This window comes from Mugil cephalus, chromosome 12 (genome assembly GCF_022458985.1).
Source record: "Mugil cephalus isolate CIBA_MC_2020 chromosome 12, CIBA_Mcephalus_1.1, whole genome shotgun sequence".
Lineage (NCBI taxonomy): Eukaryota > Metazoa > Chordata > Actinopteri > Mugiliformes > Mugilidae > Mugil > Mugil cephalus.
Genome location: NC_061781.1, coordinates 10,309,701 through 10,334,421, shown reverse-complemented (window position 1 = coordinate 10,334,421; position 24,721 = coordinate 10,309,701). Strand labels below are relative to the sequence as shown.

The window sequence follows — 24,721 nt, the reverse complement described above, 5'->3', positions numbered from 1 at the left end:
GTCTCCAACTGATGCAAATGGATTGCAGATGCCTCCTGCAAACATTGCAAAATTCTTTCCCTCTAAAACTCTGAATCACTGCATTCCCTGATGTCAGATTATGGATACATCCGTTTGGGGCTTGGAAGAAAAAAAGAGAGAGAGAAAAAAAAAACACAGTGCGGAGAACAGTAGAAAATATAAATCAACGCCCACAGCCATAGACAGAATCCTAATTAGAAAGACAGTCACGGAAGGTCCCTGTCGTGATTATCTCAACATCATCTTGTCAGCTACGCAAATTTCACCTCATCGGGACAGATTGAGAGATGCAAGAGGTGAAAATTAATAGATAAGTTGTCGTGAAGATAATGATCATGATTATCTCGGGAGAGGCAGTTCACTGTTAGCGCTGTGACAGAGGTTGTTTCAAGTTTACTGGAGAAATTTGAAAATCTCAAAGGGCAGAGGGAAAATTAGAATATTAAACGTGTTCAATAGTACTGTTCTCTCTGCTTGGTCCAGGTGTAGCAATTTCATCAGCTGTTTAATGCCAACAATTGATTCATTTTGTACCAATGCATCAAAGCTTTCCTACACTTCCATCAGGAAAAATGAACAAAATGTGCTGCTGGTCCTCCTAAAATCAAAGCCAGAAGTTTCTGCTGCACAGATTAGTCAATATATGCTCTGTCATGAGGGAGCGGAGGTTACAAACATATACAGTACAGTGCGAAAAGTTTAGGCACGAATAAGAATGAATATGCGTTGGCAGGGAGCTTGATCGCGGAATCTTTAAGAACATTTCTTTTGTGAATATAGGCTTAGGACTCTGATTGTTTGGTGTGGGCTGTTGCCATTTGGCGAAATGTTTGAGGGATGATCAGACTTCTTTCTGGGGGCGGCGTGTGATTAAATCTAAACATCAACAGCGTTCAAAATGCGTGCACTGTGCTTTACATCCTCCGACCTTACGCAGCCGGTTTCACACGATGAGCTCAGCTTCTACGTATTGTTATGACATTCGGGATTAGTTGTAGATCGCCTGCATGTGCAGATCATAGCTGATGTGAATTACAGGTCCAAAGCACCAGTGTGGTCAGTGATGAGTGATTAACCGAGCATTATCATGTGAGCGGGTTTTAGTTTCCTTAACTGGTTTCTGAATCATATTCTCACCATTTAGAGATTTAAAAGTTATGGTTGGCTTTTTCCACGTCACTACAACCTTGTTGTTTTTGGATTTGCTAAATTTCGGAGTCGTGTTGGGTTTCCTATCCGTAGCACGGGCCTTGAAAGGTTAGAGTTGTGAGAGTTGCAGACATCCTGATGTCATTACCTGATTCCCCTTACAGCTACATCCTTTTAGCTTATTTTTCTTCTCTTTTCAACACTGTGCAATGTAGATTACGGAGGCAGGAGCTACGCATAGTTTGAGAGTGAGGTAAACTGGTCAAGTGAACTAAACAAAGCATTTTATTTCAAGAAACAACCCAATGGGCGAATTTCAATCCCTTTTTCCCCGACCGTCTGCTCATTTTCCCAGCTGAGGTATTTGGCAGTTTTGTTTTGTCATCCATGTAAGTAGTCCTAACTATTATATAACAATCTGGAGAGAACCAGACACCAGTGCATTCACATTACGCACATTAAGTCATGCCTGAGATTACCAAAATGAAATTAAAAAGCAGAGGCTTGTGTATACTTGTGTATACAGTGCACCGCACCAACAAGGACAATTTGGTCCCTCCAATAAACTGACACCTGAGTTTAAGTTCACCTAAAAGTATTTAAGTTCATGTGAAAAAAAACAACAAAAAAAAACATTTGCAGGTACACTGAGCAGAAAAAAAAACATTATTTAAATTGGTCTTACTGATTTGATTTGATTTACACACAGGTACAAAATGATGTTCTGATGCTGATTCAGCTCTTTTCCTCTCCTGCTGCTCTACTTCACCCTTTTCCCTTTCTTTTACCATTTTATTCTACTACTTTTTTTGTGTCATCAAACTCTTTCTCCTGTAACTCCAATGTCCTCCTACATTTCTCATCTCTTCTACGTCCACCAGGACCTCCTACGGCTCCGCGGAACGTGATTTCTTCCATCAACGAGACTTCAGTCATCCTGGACTGGAGCTGGCCGGAGGACACAGGAGGACGCAGGGACGTCACCTTCACCGTCCTCTGCAAGCGCTGCCGGGGCGTCCCCGCCAACGGCAGCAACAACGGAACCCAGCGCTGTGAGCCGTGCCGCAGCAACGTGCGCTTCCTGCCGCGGGCCGCGGGCCTCCAGAACACCACGGTGACGGTGGCCGACCTGCTGGCCCACACAAACTACACGTTCGAGATCGAGGCGCAGAACGGCGTGTCGTCGCTGGCACCCAGGATGAGACAGTGGGCCGCCGTCACCATCACCACCAACCAAGCTGGTGAGACGTCACAGCAGACAGGCCAGATAGATGAATAAATCAGGACGACGCACATTCGTTTTGCAGTAGACTGCAGTTTTTTTTTTTTTTTGGTTTACATGATCAGTCTATATAAATGACATGGATCATTTTCAAGGCTTACTAATTACAGTATGCCTCATATCCTTTTTGAATATAGTTCAGTAGTGGCATCATCTGTCTTCGGCAGAAAGAAAAACTAGTTTACTCATTAACTTTGAAGTGGCAACATTAATCATTAAGTTCATCCAGCTGAAAACTGTAGACTACATTAAGCGTAGATTTTATGATTATTTTCAAAGTATTAATATGTCTCTCTCTGTTGTTTTGCAACACTTAATACTTCTTGATTAATGTATTCCTATCATCTTGCATGCCTTACAGAGAGTTATTATACGTCCTTAATTTCAAATATATCCATCCCTCTCTTCACCGAGAGCCAACTCTTTACTTTAAATGGAGAGAAAACAAGTGCAGCATGCATCTCTAATGTGTGATAAAGTAGGGGCAACCACTGGCCCAGGGGTTAAGATGTCTGCCATAAACAGAAACGGCTCCACTTTGAATGCTGCTCCAGGAAACTTCTCGTCTTCTCGTTCCATTATTACTTCTAACAGAGCCCCAAAACGTTTCAAAACAGCTTCAGAAACAACAAAGAATATGTCAAGGGGTCTCTAGACTGTTAATCATCAACAGCTGTACTGTCTGGCAGGGAATTCCAGACATACCCTCACTGGGTCATTCGTATATTGAAGTCACATATGGTGATGAGTCCCATTGTCGTCTCAAATAAATCCCCCCAAAATTCACTGGTTCTTATGATAAAAATCTGGAAATAAAACCAGATTTTGGTCGTCTTTGATTTCAGTTTAGCCGAGGAAAAGTAAAAGACGTGAAAATTATTGACACTCTTCTTCCTTCTCCATGTAAATAGCCATATCATATAATACGCCGGGCTAGGGTTTACCCCCAAACATATGCACTAGAACCGTCAGCCCTGGACATTTACAAGATGATCCCAGGCCGCTATTCTCTGTTTAACAACCGGGATCAGATGTCTTTCCCCTTTACAAAAAAAAAATAAAATAAAAAATAAAACTCTCCTTCTTTTAACAGACTCTCTTAATATGAGGATGGGCTCCTAAAACCCCCATTAATCTTTTTTATGAAAATGTGTCTCCACACATCGATTCCTTAAAAGAATAAGAAGACAAAGGGAAGTAGTTCTGTGAAATTCCAAGAGTAAAATAAATCCAGCTACAGTAGAAAGTGCCAAACCTCAGAAATCCCTGGCTCTAGCAAGGAATGCGCAAAGGTCTCACTCTACTTCATCAACATATTTTTCTCACTTTTCCCACTCCAGTAACTCTGTCTCCGTCATTTGGTGATGGTTTTGTACTGACAGGAATCAGTATGTTTCCTTTCCCTGTCCGTCCTTGCATACACAGGCTCGTTCCTTCTGCCCGCTCCTTCCCCAACCCCGACACGCAACCGGACGCCCCCCTCATATTTATGTCTTTTCTCCGTTTTCCAAATCTCGAAGATTGATTTAGCCCCCGGAAAGGTTGCTTTCTGACCACGGTGAACAGATGGGAGCTTCTCGCGTAAGTCATCACGCGGCAAGGTCAGGCTCCGTCACGTCTGTGATGATAGGCAGATGGCAAGGGCTGCAGATAAATTAAACTGAGCAGTCAGCGCAGGTATATCTTGAAGATTAATGAAGGCAGAATTGTTGCGCTTGGAGACCTTTGTTTTGATAGGAATGCACAAGTAGGATCTCTGTGTCCTCACTTCATTTCAGAAATGTAAGAGATGATGAGTTGCTGTTGCCTGGCTTGCTTTTGCATAGTGTCATTAAGGCACGATAACAGTCACCCGGGGCGTTTGGTTTTTCTGAAATCAGGAAAGATAGAGCTGAGATATCTTGTGAATAATAATATTAATAAATTATAATTAAAGTTTTAAAAATGGGGCAGCACAGCGGCTCGGTGGTTAGCACTGATGCCTCATAGCGCGAAGGTCCAGGTTAGAGTCCACCTCGGGCCTTTCTGGGTGGAGTTTGCATGTTCTCCCTGTGTCTGCGTGGGTTCTCTCCCGGTGCTTCGGATTCCTCCCACTTCCAAAGATATGCTGGTTAGGCTGATTGGGGACCCTAAATTGACCCTAGGTGTGAGTGTGAGTGCAACTTGTTGTTTGTCTATGTGTTAGCCCTAGCTACCTGTCCAGGGTGCACCCGCCTCTCGCTTGATGACAGCTGGGATAGGCTCCAGCGACCCTAGTGAGAATTAAGTGGTAGTAGAAGATGAGATCTTAAAAATGTGCTGCAGACACTGTGACAGCACATAAGAGGAACCTCCCACCTGCAAGAGTTAGAGACAGCAAATGTAAATTTGCTTTGATACATCTGCACCAGAATTTTAATGACATCATCCTAGGTTCCTTTGTCAGTTACATAAAAATAGTGCATTGTGTTTAACAGTAGTGATGCTGTAGTATTTTCAGTATGCTTCAGCACCTGTTGGTTTACATTGCTGCGCGGTATAAAGTTTTTTGAAAGAAAACGTAGTCAAGGGTTAATGCTCCGACAGCCCATACACAGTGTAAAGATAAGTGCATTCAATCATACTTATGTAAGGAGAAGAAAAAAAAGCGACTTGTCAGAGTTCTTAATATGCAAATGTGACAGGTTGTTTGTACGCGCGTCACATAGACAGACAGATGTCTGCTGAGTCGACTCTGTGTTGCCACAGTTGGGGTTTATTATAAGTGACAAGGGGCAGACATGACCTCTTTTAAGTGACAAAACTGGCAAGAGTTGTCAATATAGTATCTGTGCGTGTTTACATATGTGCACATGCCTCTAACCTGAGGATAAGTAAGGACACGAGTAATTTATTGTCATAAGGATAAAGAACAGAGGGAATTTTAGATGAAAATGTATGCATTAAAGACGACAATCCAAATGCGAAAGGAAAGGCTGTTTAGCTAAGCTTTGGAGTCTTCTGTCAGTGAGTATAATAATCTGTGTGTGGTTAGTCAGGGGGTTCTCGCTGCAATCTGAATACATATCAGATATGAAGAGGGCTAATCAACCTGTGCGTGCTCAGAATATCGAAAACTATCTTAACGTTCGAGTAGCCGCCCGAAAAGCTGGATCGCAGGCATGCGCGCGGAAATTCACGCACGCTCTGCAAAAGAAAAAAGAAAAACCCAGACCCAAACCATGTACCCATCACCCTCGACATAAACACTCAAGGCCCTCTCCGACTCGCTCTTAACAAATATCTAAGCTTGCAGCTGCACACTCTCCATCAGCCCTGAGAGTTTACAAGGATTAGGTATGTCAGTGCACCAGTCCCACCCGTCTATACACTTTCTCTCAAATACACACACACATATAGATGCCAAAGCTGTTAAAAGCTGGATTAAGTGTTTCCCTGGGAACGAGCGCTGTGTCCTGCCGGTGCTGTCAAGGTGCTGTCAGATAGCGCTCCTCCCCTCACCTCCATTGCCCTCCACTTGTTGTCATAACCATGCTAACAACTGTGATCCACAAATAGAGTCCAGGTCTCACGTGAAGTTGAACTTGGCCACCTCGGTCTGGAAGGAAGAGCACTCACAGTGGTGTGGACCGCCTTGAAGATATGGTTGATGGAGACATTTATACCAAGAGAAAGTGAAGGAGATGTTTCACATTCTCATTTGTCATCTGTTTTAAGCCATGCAACCCCATCAGCTTTCATTGGTACTACTGCTAGTGATCTTCTGTCGCTTCCAATAGTCTATAAGTGCTTACTAGATGTGGGCCAGCAGCTGCATCATGTCCATCGAATCGCGTCTTAATGACGCAGAAGGCCAGTTTTAAGGCCATTACAGACCTGGTATGCTGTATCAGTTTTGCAGTTATGGCTCAGACAGAAACAGAAAGTGACAGGAAATTAAGTGCCTGGTGAAAGACACACAGAGAAAGATAGGGAGCGAAGCACGGTGAAGGAAACGGAGGAGGAGAGGAACTCGAAGCTGCCTCTGAGCGACCCAGACACAGTAAATCATTACCACCATAAACCACAGAGCCAATAAAAAGCGCAGCCTCACCCCACTATCAAGAACCAGAGGGAGAGGAGGAGGAGAGGAGAAGCAGGGGGTATAGAAACAGATTCTCCCCATCTGGATTCATTGCGGGAGAAAAAATAACTTCCCGCGGAAATACACACTGGAGTGTGTGTACACACACTCAGACGCATTCTGCAGCCATATAATCACAATCAAGACAGGCTTGAACATTTCAAAGACAAACATGTTTTTTCCTGTGGTCTAATAAAATTAAAAGTCGATGCCTCAGATGCCGAGCTGGCCCCGGAGCTGCCTGGCAATTAGAGAGCAGTAAAAAAGGGAAATGAGAAAGGGAGCGAAGAGAGAGCGAGAGACGCGGAATTAGGGAGGGGTGCAGGGCTTGATAGAAGGAGAGATGTGCTGAATTACCAGATTAGGACCATGTGAACTCCCCGAGGCTAGGCGATGCATGGGTGACGGATTGGCGAGGAAGACTGGTGAGAGTGAAAGCGCCAAACCAAAGGGCATGGGGACAGCGGTTTAGCTAAAACTGCATTCAAGGCTGAAGGACAAACTGAGAATTTCTTTCTTTCATTTTTATTTTTCTGTATTTGGCTGGAAAGTGACATCTTTCTTTCAGAGAAAACTCTTTGAGACTTTTTGGTACTCGATTCTATCTCCAGTAACTTGAACAATCTGCAATATGGCTTAAGCGACAGAACATGTTATCGAGATACTAGGTTAGGTTCTTTACGAAAAAGAGGATGTTCACACATATGAAATCAAAGGTAAAAAGTATTCAACACTAATGTTAGTTAGCACTGTGTTAGCATTTAAAGTATTTGGGAATTTGTTTGTGTGTGTGTTTGTATTAGTGCACTTCCACTCACAAACCAGGGCAACGGTCTATAATGCAGCCCCACCAGGCAGCAAACCGAATTAGGCTAACAGGAACTATAGACAATTGCCAGGATTCAACACCAGGGACTGAACTTCCACTGAACCTTACTGTAAAGGGACTGAGTCTCTCCCTCTCTCTCTTTCTTCACCCTCTTTGTCTGTCTGTGTCTCCTGTCTAGCTCCGTCTCCGGTAACTGTGATCAAAAAGGAGAAGACATCCCGAAACAGCGTCTCCCTGTCTTGGCAAGAGCCAGAAAGGCCCAACGGCATCATCCTCGACTATGAGATCAAATACTACGAAAAGGTGGGTGAAGAATATATCACTCTGAAAGCTGTACCTTATTGCTAACTTTGAGCTTTGGGATAATTCAACAAAAAACACTTAGAAGTAAGTTGGGAGGACAGATACCACGGTCATAACTGTGACATCTCATCTTCTACTTCCACTTCATCCTAACTGTGACATAAACCAAGCATTTAATTAGTGAGTTTCAGAGTTGACAGGTGGTTATTTTCAGAGTTTAGTTGCTTAGTACCTCCAACTTCTGAGGCCTATACACCTTCCACCTTTTTGGGGCCTATACAGCATGCTTACAAGAGCCATTCCCGTACAGACAATTTGGAGAATGCACATTCGAGATTATGTCTGGCCGAGCCAATCGAATTCCTGTTGGCTCCATGCACATATGAACAGGATAAAAATAATCTAATCACGCAACCTAACCCTATACTTTCCAAACGGTATTAGATTTAATGGACACAATTCAGATAATTCTGTTATTTTCTGGTAGTTCTGAGGCTCAGAAAAATCAATCCCCTGCAAAACAGCCAGTCACTTTCTGATCTCCCAGCGAGTGTTGCGTGCCGCCGGTTGTTGCAGTACAAAGAGTGGCCGATACGACACAATGGACTCATTGCGCAACGCGGGGGGTTTCGTTTTTCCCCCTTTTTTGTCAGTCTTTGAACTTAGCCAAGCTAATTTCAGCTACATTCACCAAATAGATCAGAGCACTATAAATCTTTTCAACTAACCCTTTGCAAAAAAGTTTTTCGGGAAATTTCAAACTAAGTGGCATTCTTTTTTTCTTTTCTTTTTTTGTCGTGTGATGGTCATGTTTAACTGTCTCATGCTATAACAGTCAGTCTATTGCTGCTTCTATATCTTTGTATAAGAACATCCTAAGCCTTTGCACTGCGCGGGAGTGCCTCGATCCTGCCTCGAATGTCAGGAGCTAGCTTATAAAAGAAATACAGTATGATTACATGCACTTTAAATCTAGTCTTGATAGAAGACAAATTACACTAAATATATAGTTTCTTAATGTATTCTTGCTAAGTATATCACAACAAATGCTATAAATCTTGCTTCCTGTATGTGTGCGTGTTAACAATACAGAAAAAAACAATCTGGATAATGGACATAAAACTGGTGATTTCCTCGATCTCTATTATAACAAACCAAAAATATTTCTCCTCTCCTCCCCACTCATGTTGTTTGTCTTTCTATTGGCATTACTCCTCTCTCCCCTTCCCTTATTTTACCTCTCATCTCCTGTTTCCATCTTCCCTTCTATCTCTCTTGCTGTCCTCCTCTCCACTCTGCTCCTTAATGGAGACAAGTTTTATGGCAGACAGTAAATGCATCTGTGGGGTCCCTCATTCCTCTGTGAGGGAAATTAGTGCGGAACGAATTACACTGGCTTTCAGCACCGATGCTGCACTATGGCTGACATTTGATGGTGAAATTAGCCGTGGATGCAAGTTTAATCACTCTGGCAGATCCAGCGCGTACATACGCGTGTGTGCGTATATGTGTGCGCCTCGGGGTCGGCCTGCTTGAATGCCAGCGGCGGCCCCTAATCTCTTGATTAGTAGGCTGACAGAAGCTTTCTAAACTCTGGTCTCAGCTCAGCCACCCTTACCTAAGATGTTAAAACAAGGCCGGAAAACGGCGAGAGGAAAAGTTAATGAGTGATATTGAGTCAGGGCTCAGTGTGGGTCTCAGCTGTGGTTTCCCAGTCACACACTCATGCTCACTCATCACAAAAACATGGAAATTAAAAAAGGGCAGGGACAATGGAGGGGTGGACTTAAAATACGTGCGGAACCTTTGTATCTTATAAAAAGCTTACATCATGATGATCTTCTGGGGATTTCCCATTGAAAGGGAATTACTGTTGACACACAAACCAAGTTCCCAGAGGATTCTCCTCAACAGCCATATATAACCAGGGATTTTAAACCCCCCGACAAAAGGCTTTTCCGTGCAGAAGAGCAAACTTGGACAAGCAGAGGAGACCCCCATAACAATGCGGGATAGAGGCCTCTTGGTGTGGCAGGCAGAGGGACGCCGAGGGCATCTAGCATGCCAAGGATGAAGGCCACCGGAGGACAAACGCTGGGGCTCAAATGCTGCTCACCAAGACCACACCGTGACTCACTTATGAGACAGAAGGAGCTTTTAGAGGCACATCCAAAGACACGCACAGACATAATTGCATACGCACATAAACAGGATGGTGACACAGAACACAAAAACAGGCCGACAGAGATTAAAAGAGAAGGCTTTTACCAAGGAAGCGATGTTCAGATTTGCAACATTAGCCAGGCTTAGTGCTTTTCGGTGGTTTCCTCTGTCTGTATTTACACAAGTTTAAAACCCACATCTACAGCCTAGACTCATGTAATCCAATAACAATTCAATGACGACTTGGGCCTAGCTTCTGTGGCTGTAGAATTTTACATTTCGAACCCATAACATCACTCAAAGCAAAGATTTTCGCACTGTCCTCAGCGGACCAATATATATTTTGGAGGACAAGCCGTTCGCCAAACGTTGTACAATTACAGCAATGCTTTTGTTGCAGAATTTCAAACACAAACACCATTTTTTTTTAAAGAAGCAGAGCAATGATAAGGATCATTAAACAGGTGAGATATTTCATTGGTAAAATTTAAATAAACAAGGACCGTTCTTCGGGGAGCTTAGTGCGAGGCAGAACAAAAATGTTATTTGTCACAAGTCATTTAGGCTCATAATGTGCCACTATAAATCTTAAATCATTTTAAGTAATGCACCAATTTTGTGCAACATTTCCTGCCAACTGATGAAAACGTGGACGTTGGAATCATCTATGTGGACCCAGTAGGTCATTTCACTTTAGCGCTGTCAGCAAACACATAAACTATGCGGCGAAACTAAGCTGTTGAATGATGCGACTGCAGTTTCTAGATTATAACAAGAAAAGTGAAAATAAAATAACAATGTTTTGTGTGTGGGTTTTTTTGCTTTCTTTTTCTAATAGGATGTGGGACATTTTTTGGTTAGAACCTTAACTAAAGTCATGTGAAATAAAGAAACACATAAAATGACCAGACTCCCATTGTTAGCTTTTTAACTTACAATACAATCAGCTTAAACTTGTGACTGCTTTGAACTGAATAGATGAAATGATAGTCGTTATATAGTGTACAGTTACTATAATGATTGTGAGGATTTAGTAGAATCTGATGTAGATAAATTAAGCTAAAAGTAGCAAAGCTAACATGTACATGTAAGAACGTAAAGTGAGAAAGCCTGATGAGTTATGTGCTAATAGAAATGCACACACTAGACAGTTCGTTCTGTACACTAGTGAAAAGACATTCATTCTAATTTAACAGTCCTGCATTAAATCTTAGCTTTGTGAAGGTTATGGTATTCAGCATTTGTCTCAAACTGAGAGAGCTGTTGATTCAACTGTGTTTTCATTTTTGAGGCTGTGGTTTGTAGTATTATTGAATTGTATTGTGTTCCACCCACGCATGTTTCTTTTATTTTGACAACCCATTTTAGTTAGTGGGCAAGGCTAAACAACAGAATCAGCTTTCCTATGGCGTGTCAACATAAACGGAGCAGTCGTCGAGTGGGATTTAGTGTCAGACTCTATATGTCTATATTTATAATGAATAAATTAATTATTAATTGATCCAGTTAAGAATTTCGACCGGGGAAATCATTAACTGGCAATTAATGTTATAAAGTTATATAACTTCAAACTGTGAAAAGGACCATGGTATATAGCTGGTATGGCTCACGCTAGGACTCATTATTTTTAATTAACCACACCTAACCAGTCTTTTGCCTCTGGCTTTGCCCACATTGCTCTCATCAGCACATACTGCGCCACCGTGTCGCGTAGTCGTGAAAACCAGAGGCCAGAGTGTCCAGAGCGAGCGACTTCCTATCTTGGATATGGAAACAGTTTAGAAAAGTTCGGTGATATTCTTGGGAGTTCCCAACCAGAACGCTTCCCAGAAGAAGAGCTGTGTTTCATCTTTTGGAAGTCCTTGGGCAGCCGTATGATCTTCATGACGCTTTAACTGGCCAAAGGGCACTCTGCAGCTGATAAGGCAACTCAGAGTGCACTTTGTGAAAATAAAATTTGTGGGAATACACTTTGCTGATTGTTTTTGCGTGTTTTATCGTCGTGATCTAAAGAGCTGTGGGGGAGCTTCAAATCCGCTTTAATTTAAGCTGTTTATTTAGTCTTAGACTAAAGAGGAATGCTGGCTAAAACGCCGCATTTGAAAGACTTCTGCTGTACATCTCCTTTTTGGGGCCTGTACGCATTTGCATCTGCGACTGTGTGCGAGTATGTGCGGGTTATACAAGCTATAATCTGCTACAGCTTTGTTTACATTATCAAAGCAGAGCGCAGCACAGAGGCCATATTAAATTCTAACAGCGCTCTGGTGAGACACACACACACACGCACACACACCCACAAGTGGATAGTCACACAGCTTGCCAAACTGCAGTAAGCCTGCAAGAGAGGTATGGGACCTTAGTGTCTTTCTCTGTGTGTGCATCAGTGTATACAGTACATATATATATATATATATAATGTATACACACACACACACATGCACACAAAGGTGCTTGTCCTACACCTGTGTGTGATTTCCAGGGGATCACGCTCTCTTGAACGGTGAACAGTGACAAGTTGCAAGAGATTTATAGTTGAGATGGAGCGTTGTCCCAGTGCAGGTCTGGTGTATCAGTTACCCTCTTGCACACATGCCAGTTTAAAAAGCTTTGTGCACCATAAAACTCTGATCCACTCCATTAATGGGCGTGAAGTTTCTTTTGGACACCCTGTATATATGTGCGTTTGAGTCGGTGCCCGCGAGTGTGCCGCTGCCCGTTCAAATGAGCGTCGGTTAATAACTGGGTCCATAAAAAGAGGATCTGACAATGCCTGGACATGGTTTGGCCTTGAATGAGTTTTATGAGCTTGGCCACATTGCAAAACATGTAGCTCATTTTCAGGATTACTGAAGTCATCCCTAATAGGTTTTCATTAGGATTTAAGATTGGCCTTGCCCTATTTTCTCTCTGTTTAACAGTTTGTTTAACAGCATACAATTGGGTCAACAATAATGTGATTGAAGTCCAATGTGGGGCACGAATAAGCTTGGCAATTTTCACTCCGGGCTATTCAAATGGGCCTTGAGGCACAGAGAGAGAAACAGAGATTTTTTTTCTTCTTCTAATGGATAATTCTTTTGTAGGTATTATGAGTGTATGCAAGTGAAAATCGGGGAAGCTGTCACTGTTATTTTCTATTTTCACAGTCCTACAGTTGCATTAAGTGTTATTTTGTGTAAATTATAGTGCCACTTTATGGGGTTACTCTCTAGTTTTCCTCTTTTTGATCTGCCCTCCCCCTCCCCACCCCTGCCCTTTCCTCTCTTCCCTGCCGTTTTTCTACTCTCCACATCTGGAAACAATGTGCCGAGCGCAGACCTGCTGTGTAAATCCTCCTGTTGCTTTATCAGTGGAGATCAGTAGGAGAGAAGTCATAAAATATAAAAGGCATAATTCATCAGATCGGGAAGAAAGCTGCCAAACTGTCTGGGATGTTTATGCATACGCATGTGGGCACTGGCATGTGTGCTGAAATGGAAACGTGCGTAGTCCATACGGTACCATATCGTGCTAATCGTGTATGCACATTCTGTTGCGTAATGGTTTCAAACGAGATTACACCAGTGAATTGGTCGTGAATGTCTCAAAATACTCTGTTCCCTTCTCTGTAACTCAGCCTCTCTGCTCCTCTGCCGTCCATGTCTTGCAGGAGGAGCAGGAAATCAGCTACACCATCCTCCGTGCTAAAGGCTGTAATGTGACCCTGAATGGTTTGAAGTCCAACACCGCCTACCTGCTGCAGATCAGGGCTCGCACCGCTGCCGGATACGGTGCCAGCAGCCCCAGTTTCCAGTTTGAGACCAGCCCCGACTGTAAGCGCACAGAGTAGAGGCTCTTTGGTCTTTGACTCGTACAGTTGATGTCAAAAAATATCATTGGACGAACTGACGGGCTTGTATCGTTATTATTGTTATTATTATTTTGCCTGTTTCAAAAGGAGAAGTTTAATTCCAGGGTTAAGTATGCAGCTGTTTCATGAGGTTTCCCACTCTGTCAAAATTAGGTATCAAAGGAATATTTAACCTCTGCGTGTGAGGACTAGAAGGTTGTTGACAGGTTTAACAAAACGAGGTAAACACTGCTCATCTGCTATTTCCATCTGTCTTTCAGCGGCCTTCTCCATCTCCAGTGAGAGCAGCCAGGTTGTTTTGATTGCCATTTCCTCGGCCGTTGCCATCATCCTGCTCACTGTGCTGCTCTACGTCCTGATTGGCAGGTAGGTCCGCCACTGACTTGGTCTGGATTCTCAACTTGATTGCCGTCTCTTCCAATTACTCTCTCCCGTCAGTGGTAATAGACAGTTGGCTGCATGTGCAGCTCTCGAAATGACATATTTACTTGTTAGCACAGCACAACGTGCTCGAAATTTCGGTTTAAAAACCGTCCCTTTATTTCTCCTGCTTTAAACCTTTCAAACACACCGTAAAGTCTGCACGTAGGTGTGTGTTTGGAAACGTGTGTGTATGTGTTGGCATGTCTGTATGCGTGGCTGAAATTGGCAGTCGGAAGTGGATCTATAAATCTATGGCACATTATAAGACTTGCTAATCCTGACTTGATGTATAAGAGCCGGGTGTACACACACACTGTGTATATACACACCTCGGTAGCCTCCAGACTGTGTCAGTGGGTGAAGTCTTATTGGGACATGTGGCACTACTTCTGATCTTTCCGTGTTTGAACTGGCAGGTTTTGTTGCCGCAGCAAATCCAAACATCCTGATGAGAAAAGACTGCACTTTGGGAACGGCCACTGTAAGTACCCAGGCCTGAATCTGTCCTCTCTGCACCTTTGTTACTTTCTCCACAGTGGCCGATGTTTCCGAGCTTGAAGTGGTTTCCCTTTTACTCTGGTTTGTTTGGTCATATGAGAAGACGGTAATCAAAATGAGGCCATGTTGAGAGGGTTTCTGGGTCCGTTTGTAAATCCACCCTGGACGCTTTAGCTATGAAAGAAACACATTTAGACTGTTTATCTGGCCTGTGACGAGGAGTCCAGACAGCTACTCTTTAGTGTCAACATCCTTAAAGGAACATGGATTGAAGAAGTCACTTTACAGGAAGTTCAGACTTCAGGGTATCAAGGGATCAGGGTCTAGTTCTTGATGTGGACTAACACAAAGGGGTGTTTCACTTGACTCACTCTCACTAAGTTCCTTTACGATGTGTTATTTATTTGCCGCTGTCCTACCTTTAACCTTGACCCAGGTGTAAGCCCCAGAACTCCCTGGGCGCCCAACAGCAACCGTCCTCTGCTTCATGAATTGTTAGGGTGGGTCAGATGCAGAGCATAAATTTCACGCAGGGGTGACTTAAATACAGCTGTAATACTTGAAAGATGGCGTTACATGTTTTTCAAGTCAGTCGTAAAGCAGAGCAAGCCCTCTGTGTTGTTATTTTTCCTTATGTTTCGTCCAAGCTAACACAAGGTTCTGCAAATTATAAACTCCCTGTTTCAAGGAAACAATTATGAACAGAGGAAAAGAAACGAAGTAACCCTATCCTTTAACTGAACCAAGAGTGTCTCTGTTAGAGGAGAACTGATTTACGGACTTAGAGACACCTCGTAAAATGTGTTAGTGTCATGAATCAGCTGCGTATTGATCACACATGTGGATCTAGTCCTGATCTTTCTGATTAAGATTTACTTTCACATAAAAGAGCTCCGCTCGAAGACTTGTCGTATTGTTTCACTAGAGTCAGCGTTGAGCTGGTGATGTCTTATTCTGTGAACTCACCATATCCCGACCTGTTCATTCAGGGAATTTCCTCGCCAGAATTCCATCACAAACTCTAGACAGCGATAATTTCTGTAACTTTCTTTTGTCGCTGCAGTGCGCCTGCCAGGCATCAGGACTTATGTGGATCCGCACACATATGAGGACCCGAGCCAGGCCGTTCACGAATTTGCCAAGGAGCTGGACGCCTCCTGCATCGCCATCGACAAAGTCGTTGGAGCAGGTGAGACTGGCCAAAGGGTGCATTTTATTTCTAGTATTAGCACAATAACTTCATAAATGACCAGATTAATGGCGTAATCAGGGGAAAAGTTCATCCTTGCTGAATACAGGCAACCAAAAAAAAAAATAATTAAAACAGAAAGTAGATGAGAGAAGCTAGATCTCTTTTCTTCCCTGCATTCATACCACAGTATCTTCCTGGGATTTTTTTTTACTCTTTCATGGTCTATTTAAGTGAAAGAGACACACTGAGTACACAAGTGCACGGAGGAAAAATAAAGTGCTCCTACACATCTACATTTTCATAGCAGCAGGTTAGTTATCTGTGCGTCATACACCACGCAGCTGGGATTGAGAAAGCATTTTAATGCCCCAGCTTGAGGTCTCTTCTTCCCAGTGCTCTCCTATGATGGAGGGAATGAGGGTGAAATGAGAAAACCTTCGCTTGGTTCATGTCTACCCTTTCCTGCCTTCATTTCTCTCCCTCCTTTCATTTCTTTCTTTGCATTTACTCCTCTCCTCTCCTCGTAGCCACTGATAACTTGAGCAGGAGTGCAGACAGGAGGGTAATGCATTATGATTCATGTCGAGTGCAGTCAGAATAGATGGAGACTAAAGCACACAGCACATAACAGTGGACAGGTCTCCAGAGTCCCGCCAGCCCTTCACATTGTAAAACTGTCAGGATAGCCTGAGAGTCTAATACCTGACTCCACACTGGACTACGCTGCGCTCAGTTCTTCCTGAGCTGTTCCCTTTCCCTTCCCCGCTGTTCACTTCTGATATAAAGAGCTTGTGTAAAGCAATTTTTTAGTTTATTCTGGAATTGATCGATCCCACAGTTTACATTCCACGTGTCATTTATAAAAACCAATTACGAAGACACAGGCAACAGTAAAAGCATTTCATCTAAACTTAGCTTCAGCCTATCAGCTGAAACCTGGCACCCTCGCGCACAGCGAGGAAGGCCACGGAGTGTCTGAAATATACTTTTAATGAGTACAGTAAGTATATTTATTTTAGTGCCTCTCCAGAATGACATGAAGTTCAACACTGCATTGTATAATAAATCTATTTCATTTGGAAAAGCAACTGGTGTGGGTGAACTGTTTTAGTTACTAGCACAATAGTTTAGAACCATTTATTTAGAGTGGAATAATCAGAGAAACATTTTGAAATCATTACAAGGAACCTCTTTATGGGCGAACCATAAATTTGCAGATGTAAGCATTGCAGGGAGGAAACGAACGGGGCATTTGTCTTCCTCTTGTTAATCTGTTCTAATCCAAGGAACCGAGAACGCCAGAGGTGCATGAACATTAAAGCTCGAGCCACCATGTAAACATTTTTGTCCATCAACTTCAGTGCAACATACCACCCATCTGTGTGATTTTTATGAAGCCACATAAACACTCTAAACAGTACACAACATACCTCCTCTTTCTCCATCCCTCGCGTCAACCCCCATTTGTCTTCATTAAACACGCTCAGGGGACTTTGATCTTCTTGCCAATCTGTGATTTTGTGTTAAAAGACATGAAACACACGCCCCGCTCTGCTTACATGGATCAGGCTTTAACATCAAAGTGGGATACCTAGTCGTACGTACGTCCGGAAAGGAGCGAGTGACCCTAATCAAGCCTTGATAGGTCGAGATCTTCTTTCTCAGAGTGACCACATGAGAACGGTGCCTTGGCTCCGGGATCGTCTGTCCACCCACTGAAGGCCAGAACAACGGAGCGGGAAAGAACAGGCATGGCTTTGGTATTTAGACAGGTTGTAATTATTCAGGCTTAAGTTCTTCCAGACACCAGGGCTTCATGTCCAGGGTTTGACCCTCTCGGATCCTGAGCCGCTATGGGATATGACTGTATGAGATGGGGAAAGAGATCTGGACGCCTTAGCTCTGACATCACCTCGCATGTACACGCTCAGTATGCATGTACATTATGTGTACAGTAACACACACTCAAATGCAACACATGCACGTTTCACTCATCTTCTGCAGTCCGGCCAAAACCCTGTCACCATAGCTGCCTTTGAAGTGGCCAGCCTTCATGCAAACCTTACAGTGCCTTATGAACACATGTATATATTCACTGTATGCACCCACCCACCCCTCCACACACACACACACACACACACACACACACACACACACACACACACACACACACACACACACACACATACACAAGTAGGGGCTGAAGTAAATACACATATTCCCTCACCAGTATGGAATGCTAATTGAGCTCTCCCAGAGTGGTTGTTGAGTCATGCTGGGTTTTAATTCAACGTAGACCCAGAGCTGAAAGGTCCAAATTGCCGTCTGTGCAGTTAGGAGTTTTGATTTGGACCGTGGATTCAAGTTATGCAAATGTTCTCCAAAACCAACAACTGTATCACCTGATTAATGGGAGTTAATAAATGACAGGAGTAATCATCGGGGGCCTTTTTGATCTGCAGCCTCTTCTGGCTGATTCACTGCCATCTGTAAAAGTCATATACGGTCACACTCTGAACAACAGTTGAACCTTTCTGCTAAATCAGTGCAGGGACGGCTTGTGCAGTACCTCTGCCGCATGCTATGCTCATTAGCAGGCTCTCAGTGCTGAGACCGAACTAGCCGTAGGTTAAGTGACTCCAAACATCATTTATTAGATGAACTGGAACTGAAACACAGCATCTCTTTTTGTTTGTTGGCTGAGGATGAAACTGCATTCTCTGGACAAAGCAGGTGGTTTAGTTAGGCTGGAAGCTTCCCTGGTGTAGATCCATGAGCTACAATAACAAATCCTAACAAAGGCAGCCCATTTGATATTAATTAGGGTATGTGGAGGTTTTTTGGAAAGGTTCAGGAGGCCTTCACTGCTTGGGTTCGCACTAGTTTTGCCGTATTCATGCTCATCCAACAGCTGTGCTCCAAGCTCATACAACATAATTTAATTTAATGGACACATTTTAGATTTAGACAATTTTGTGGAGATAACACTACAAAATTAAAAAATGCTAAATGCTCGCAAAATAATTATTAATTAATTAAAGTGGTGTTAGCACCAGTGATTAACACACACATAATTCATTATTAACCTTTTTAGTTTTTAATATATATTGTTGGGTGTTTTTTTTTTAAAAAAAAAAAAATTTAGCTAACTAAATAATACTTCCATATTGGTTAATGTGGCTATTAGGTGCTATAATGAACAGCAAAATAAATGAACTATGAGTTCAAAGCTTTGCAGCTTTACAGATCAGTAATATTCAGTAATATATCAGTAAAATACAATTTTCATGTGTTAAACCTTGTGGTTATGAATACTGTTTAGAATGTCTTGAACAAAACTAAATGCGCAAAAAGACCTTTTTTTTTATGCAAGTAAGCAGTTACAGAACTGTTTAGTTTTTTAATTTTTCCATTATTCTGCCTCTCAGGTGAATTTGGTGAGGTGTGCAGTGGTCGACTGAAGTTGCCCAGCAAGAAGGAGATCTGTGTGGCCATCAAGACTCTCAAAGGGGGATACACAGACAAGCAGAGACGGGACTTTCTTGCCGAGGCATCAATCATGGGACAGTTCGACCACCCTAACATCATCAGGCTGGAGGGGGTGGTAACACGCAGTAAGTGCATGCTTGGCTCGTGACTCAGTGGCACACTGAAAGGAACCAACTGTGAAAAACACTTTCATAAGTTCCTGCTGCACAAGCGACATGTGCTCAACAAACACCTCTGGTATCTAATTTGTCTCAGTATTTCATATCGTGTTTTTATATTCCCTTAATTAGTCGTTATTCTGATGGTTGTTACTGAATGAAACCAAACAAAAGTAAAACTGTGGGAGACATTACACTTAACGGAACATTTGCATTCACATTCCATCACAGATCTGACCTCTCCAGAGACTCTTTACCGATTCCGGATTTGGAATTGTCTTTGACAAATGGCTCTAAAGCGGCCGACACTTCTGTGAAAGAGCGAAGGAGTTTTATTGAGTTGCTGTGGTGTAAATCTCTGCAGATCAATGAGCTCTGATCAAAGCCTGTGTCCAAAGCGGGCATAAATCCATAAATCCATATCTCTGGCTCGCTCCCCTCTGGGCCTCTTTATAAGACTATCATTAGCACACAGAAGGCCTCTTTAAAAGGGAATGACTGCAGAAAAATGGAAATAATGAGTCTGAACTTTGTCGCCGTAGAAACAGGCCCAGCCTCTATCTCTCCCTGCGGCACTTGGCTTGTTAAGCAGTTCTGCCACTTCGCTTATTCTAAAGAGTAGAGTAAAATACCTGGAGAACTTCCTCTCAGTTTATTGTCCCTGATTGTCCTATTTTTTTTTTTGTCTCATTTGCTCGTCTCTTCCTCAGCTCCCTTTCCCACTGCCCTAATTGTACCCTTTAATTTATGCCCTTTGAGTTTACCAGCATAACCTCTTTTGATCAAAAACGAATCTCCAAATAAGGGACTCACATGTCCTGTATGTGCAAATAGACAAAACATTTAAACCACATTGCATTAATTTAATCAAGGGTCCTTGTGTATTGTTTTCATGTGGCGTTCTCTGGGGAACGAAAGAAAGATTTATTAAGCGTTTTGAGGTACAACTGAAGCTTCAATCCTCCCGGAAGCAATCGTGAGACTTTGCATTGTTGAATATTTTTCTTTTGTAGAGCTGACGGAGGGCACGAAGCTTTCAAATCAGATTACTGCAACCCGAGAACTCCATCAGTTTCACCTATTTCCAGCGGATTTCCCCAAATATGTTGGGATAAAAGCTTTGTGTGAAGGACGTTTAAATTAAAAACAACTGCACAAACTGTACACCGAGTCACATGTTCAGCTTTGTTGCTACAGCCTTTTCATTCAGCCTTGATTGCATCCTGAAAGCAGAAGCTGGGGTTTGTGTGTGTGTGTATGTGTGCGTGTGTGTGATACCTCATCGCTGAAACTGTTTGCCCAATACATCTTAAACCACTCTTCCTGCTAATGTCCAGCCTGTGAGAAATGATGCAATAACACAGCACTGTGGTTTCATTTGCTGCTATGAGACTAATAGGCAATGCCCAATATTCAGGACTGTGCATGTGCATGTGCGTGTGTACATGACATTTGGAGGGATGCCCCGAACACATGTGCATAAGTTGGAGCAGCGTGAGTGCAGGGCATAGTTCTTGGAGGTCCATTCGATATGCTCCCGCACACCGGCAGGCACCTACGCCCGCACACACACAGACACACACACTCGCACTGCTGTAGGGTGATTTATTAAGCTGTTCCTGTTAATTCTTAATAATCCTGAGACTTTCACACCCCATTTACCTTGCTGCTGCTTTTGGCTGATCCACAGGCTGCATATTTGCAGGAGCGCACACACACACACATACACGCGCATGCTCTCTCCTCTCTCTCAAGCCCGTAACACACACCCACACTTGCGCTCATACGCTCGCTCACTTGGGTTCCCTGAACAAAGGGGCTTGGGGGCCTTTATCTTCGCTGCCAATGTTGAGAATAGAGAGAAAGAGGGAAGGGAAGAGGGCGGAGGACAGGAGGGAGAGCCGTGTGTGTGCGCACGCGCGTGTGTGTGTGTTCCCGTCTGCAGCTATAAAAGCCGCTCACTGGTAAACGGAACAATCCATCACAGCCTTTTAGGGACTGGGTGTGGGTGGAGGGTGTTTAGCTAGGTCTGTGACTGTGTTTAATGATGACAGATTCTTTTTTTCTGCAAGTGAAAAATGTTGCGACTTTCGCAGACAATTTGCGCTGTTTAAAAAGTTAAATAGTTAAATTGGCAAAAAGAATAAAAGCCACGTAGCCGCAATGAAAAACGCACGCCGGATGGAAAGAAATTTGAAGCAAAAAATAAATAAATAAAAAAATCACGATAATCGCAAACAGGATGACATAGTTTATTTTTTCATCTCTCCATCACTGATTTAACTTAAGTGGGCTCATCTACATTAAAGGTGGTTATTGGTTATAAATGAATAGAATCAAGCCAAATGGAGTCACAACTGGATGGACACATGTGGCCGTTTCAAGTCCAAACTCGGTCTAGAACATTACTTCAGAAGGGCTTTGATTTAATTAAAGAAATCAAGTTAGCCAACTTCCATCATCATTAATGGGAGAAGTTATTTTTTTTCCGCTTAGGGTAATAGATTTGTTTCCTTTAGAACCAATTCCGTCACCCTCTCCACTAAGCCTGTGTCAGCCCTTAAAAAAGGAACCCCGGTCTGACCAGATGTGGAGAGGGCTCACTTTATTACATGCAAGAGGTTTAGAGAGGAGGAGGAAGGATGGGGTGATGTGGAAAGAGAGGCATGGAATGACAGAGGAAAGGTAGGTCAGAAACGAAAGCGGGCAGGGGGAGAAGGAGGAGGAGGGAGGAGGGCACATTAATCAGAATAAGAATGGAGAAGAAGCATACGGCTGGTGGTAAGTCAAGAGTAAAGCACAGAGAGCGAAGCCATCTGGGACACAAACAAGTCATGACACCGACGCTGTTCATTTAACAATGACTGATTTAAAGGTTTCTTCGAGATTTTTTTTTCCACTGTAATAAACCTTGTGTTGGCTGAAGACTGATCAGGTACAGATGATAGCAGGCAAAGTGGACTTACAGCCTGATCTTCCATAGAAATAAAGATGTCACACTTTGACAGCTGACCTGCTGGGACCCTAAAACTTGACTAGAATCATTTCATTCTGCCATGTGTGTCTGTGTAACCAACAGAAAAGAGATTAAGTTCAACCCGGTCACTATGAGGACCCCAAGTCACAGCTCTCCCTCCTCACTCTCGGAAAATAAATCTAAAATCAATGTGTCATAGAACTGGGTTTCTGATAGTACCAACAAATACCATTGCCTTAATTTTGTGAGTGTTAAATCTGATATGACATGACCATCTCTCTCTTGCAGGTAAACCAGTCATGATTGTCACAGAATACATGGAGAATGGATCCCTTGACAGCTTTTTAAGAGTAAGTAACAAAAGGAACGCACAGATTTGTGGTACAAAATGAGTTTGTAAAGCATCACAGGAGCCTAGTGCACTTTCAGGACACATCAGGGAGCCTCTGCCTTCACTGCCTACACGTGTCAGTCAATGCGCAATACTGACAGGCGTAAAAGTTCAGTGCTCTGTAATAACATTGACTAAGAAAGCAATGTCTAAGTGGGAATAACATATGCCTTATTTATGATTTCAGAATGTAGCATCATGCCAGTGTCGGACAGAAACCTTTGCAAACAGTAACATTAATTGAATTAAAAAACTCAGTTCTGTAAGCATTTTTTTAGATGTTTGCATATTCCCAGTGATCCAGGTCATGGCATATCCAGTAAACAAAGCTGAAACAAGGGCTGGAGGACTTTTTGGGTTTCTTTTTTTTTTTTTTTTCACCAATCCCAGTATCCTCTTCAGTTCCAAATGGGGTTTTTAATGAAACCCAGACTCTCCACCCGTCATTGGTTGAGCAGTAAAATGTCTTCAGGAAACAGGATGTAAGTTTCTAGAACTGATTGTCAGTGCTCAGTTGGATTAAAAAGATTATTCACTCATACAAATAGTTTGTTGAATGATTAGTACAAGTTCTAGTGGCATTATTATGAATATAATGAAAAGAAACTTCTGGCATATGTGAGGAGAAGAAACACTACCATGTAGTTTCTAATAAATACTGTACCTGGTTGAGTTTAGCAGTTCTGATCATTTTCAGCTGCACTCTCCAGACAACTTATCAAATGACAAGGTTTCTGAGTTACTGCTCTTCCAGCCAGGCGTGAATTTGATTCTTGCCATGGCTCTGTCTCGTAAACAGGGATTGACCTGCCTCACTGAAATTAGCTAAAGCACAGCGGCCAAGCCGCAACACTGGCTCGAAAGCATTTGTACTGCCGCCTGTTTTAGCCCTTTTCCACATGTGCACTGCACTGCATCCAGACATATCCAGGGCAGTTAGCTGTTATTTCCTGGTGCAGAGGCCTGGACTTCATCACTGAAAATGTGTCACATGTACCAATGCACACACACACACATGCAGATTCATAGATTATGTAATGTATCTTTGTTGAGAATCTGCAAAGCTTTGAAGTGAATAAACCAGGTGGTCTGGCCACTAATGGTCCCAATTGAAATGGAAGGTGAGGTGGGCCTGGTTGGTTTTCAGAAGGAAACGCACGTGTTGTACACTCCTCTTGCAAAGGATGTGGTGTTTGAGGGAGCCTGTGCATGTAACGAGCAACGTATACTCACACTTGCATGCTGAAAAAACAGTACCAAGAACTACCACAACCACATAGATAGACATATATCTCCAGTTTGTTAATGCATATAGAAAAAAAAATAATTGTATGCACTCTGACCACTAAATTTCCAAGACCAGCTCTATATTTAGATGCCACTATTTCCCTTTTGAATCACTTAGTTTTAATGTATGTACACTGCGTTACAGGTTCATTTAGCCTAGCCAAAACAAGAAAGGATTTCCTGAAAGCTGTCTATATGATACTGAAACTGGAATTTATAGTAAGCCACACAGACATATATTCATGGACACTTGAGAAGAATCAAAATGTCACCGAAACCACAGTCAACCCGTGATAAAGAGTCTTTGCTTTAGTTGGCGTCAATCATAATAAAAAGCGTCATAAGCAGCATACTATGAAAAGTGGATGACTAAATGCAGTGATATATAAAAGAAGAAACAATCACCTTCATCCTAATTTCCATACATTACTCTGTCTCTGACTTTGAGATTTCACAGTTGAGTTGAAAATTAGGTACAGAACGTCAAAGGTTTCTTTTAAAGGTTAATGAAAAAGCTGTGGATACTAATGCAGAAAGCTTTTATTTTATGCAAATTGCCAAAAAGGTCAGACTCCCGTTGTGCTGTAAAGTCCTGCTGTATAGA

At 42.7% G+C, this 24,721-nt stretch overlaps 1 protein-coding gene across 4 annotated transcripts in view; it reads left to right on the top strand.

Moving 5' to 3' along the window:
• Window positions 1-24,721, top strand: part of epha3 (eph receptor A3) — an 88,909-nt gene that overhangs the window by 48,726 nt on the left and 15,462 nt on the right. For all 4 annotated transcript variants that reach the window (XM_047600592.1, XM_047600589.1, XM_047600590.1 and 1 more), the window contains 8 exons: window positions 2,052-2,411; window positions 7,562-7,686; window positions 13,502-13,664; window positions 13,963-14,068; window positions 14,542-14,606; window positions 15,687-15,812; window positions 19,244-19,429; window positions 22,728-22,789. In XM_047600592.1, the coding sequence (XP_047456548.1) occupies window positions 2,052-2,411; window positions 7,562-7,686; window positions 13,502-13,664; window positions 13,963-14,068; window positions 14,542-14,606; window positions 15,687-15,812; window positions 19,244-19,429; window positions 22,728-22,789 (1,193 nt within the window). The remainder of the gene's footprint in view (window positions 1-2,051; window positions 2,412-7,561; window positions 7,687-13,501; window positions 13,665-13,962; window positions 14,069-14,541; window positions 14,607-15,686; window positions 15,813-19,243; window positions 19,430-22,727; window positions 22,790-24,721) is intronic.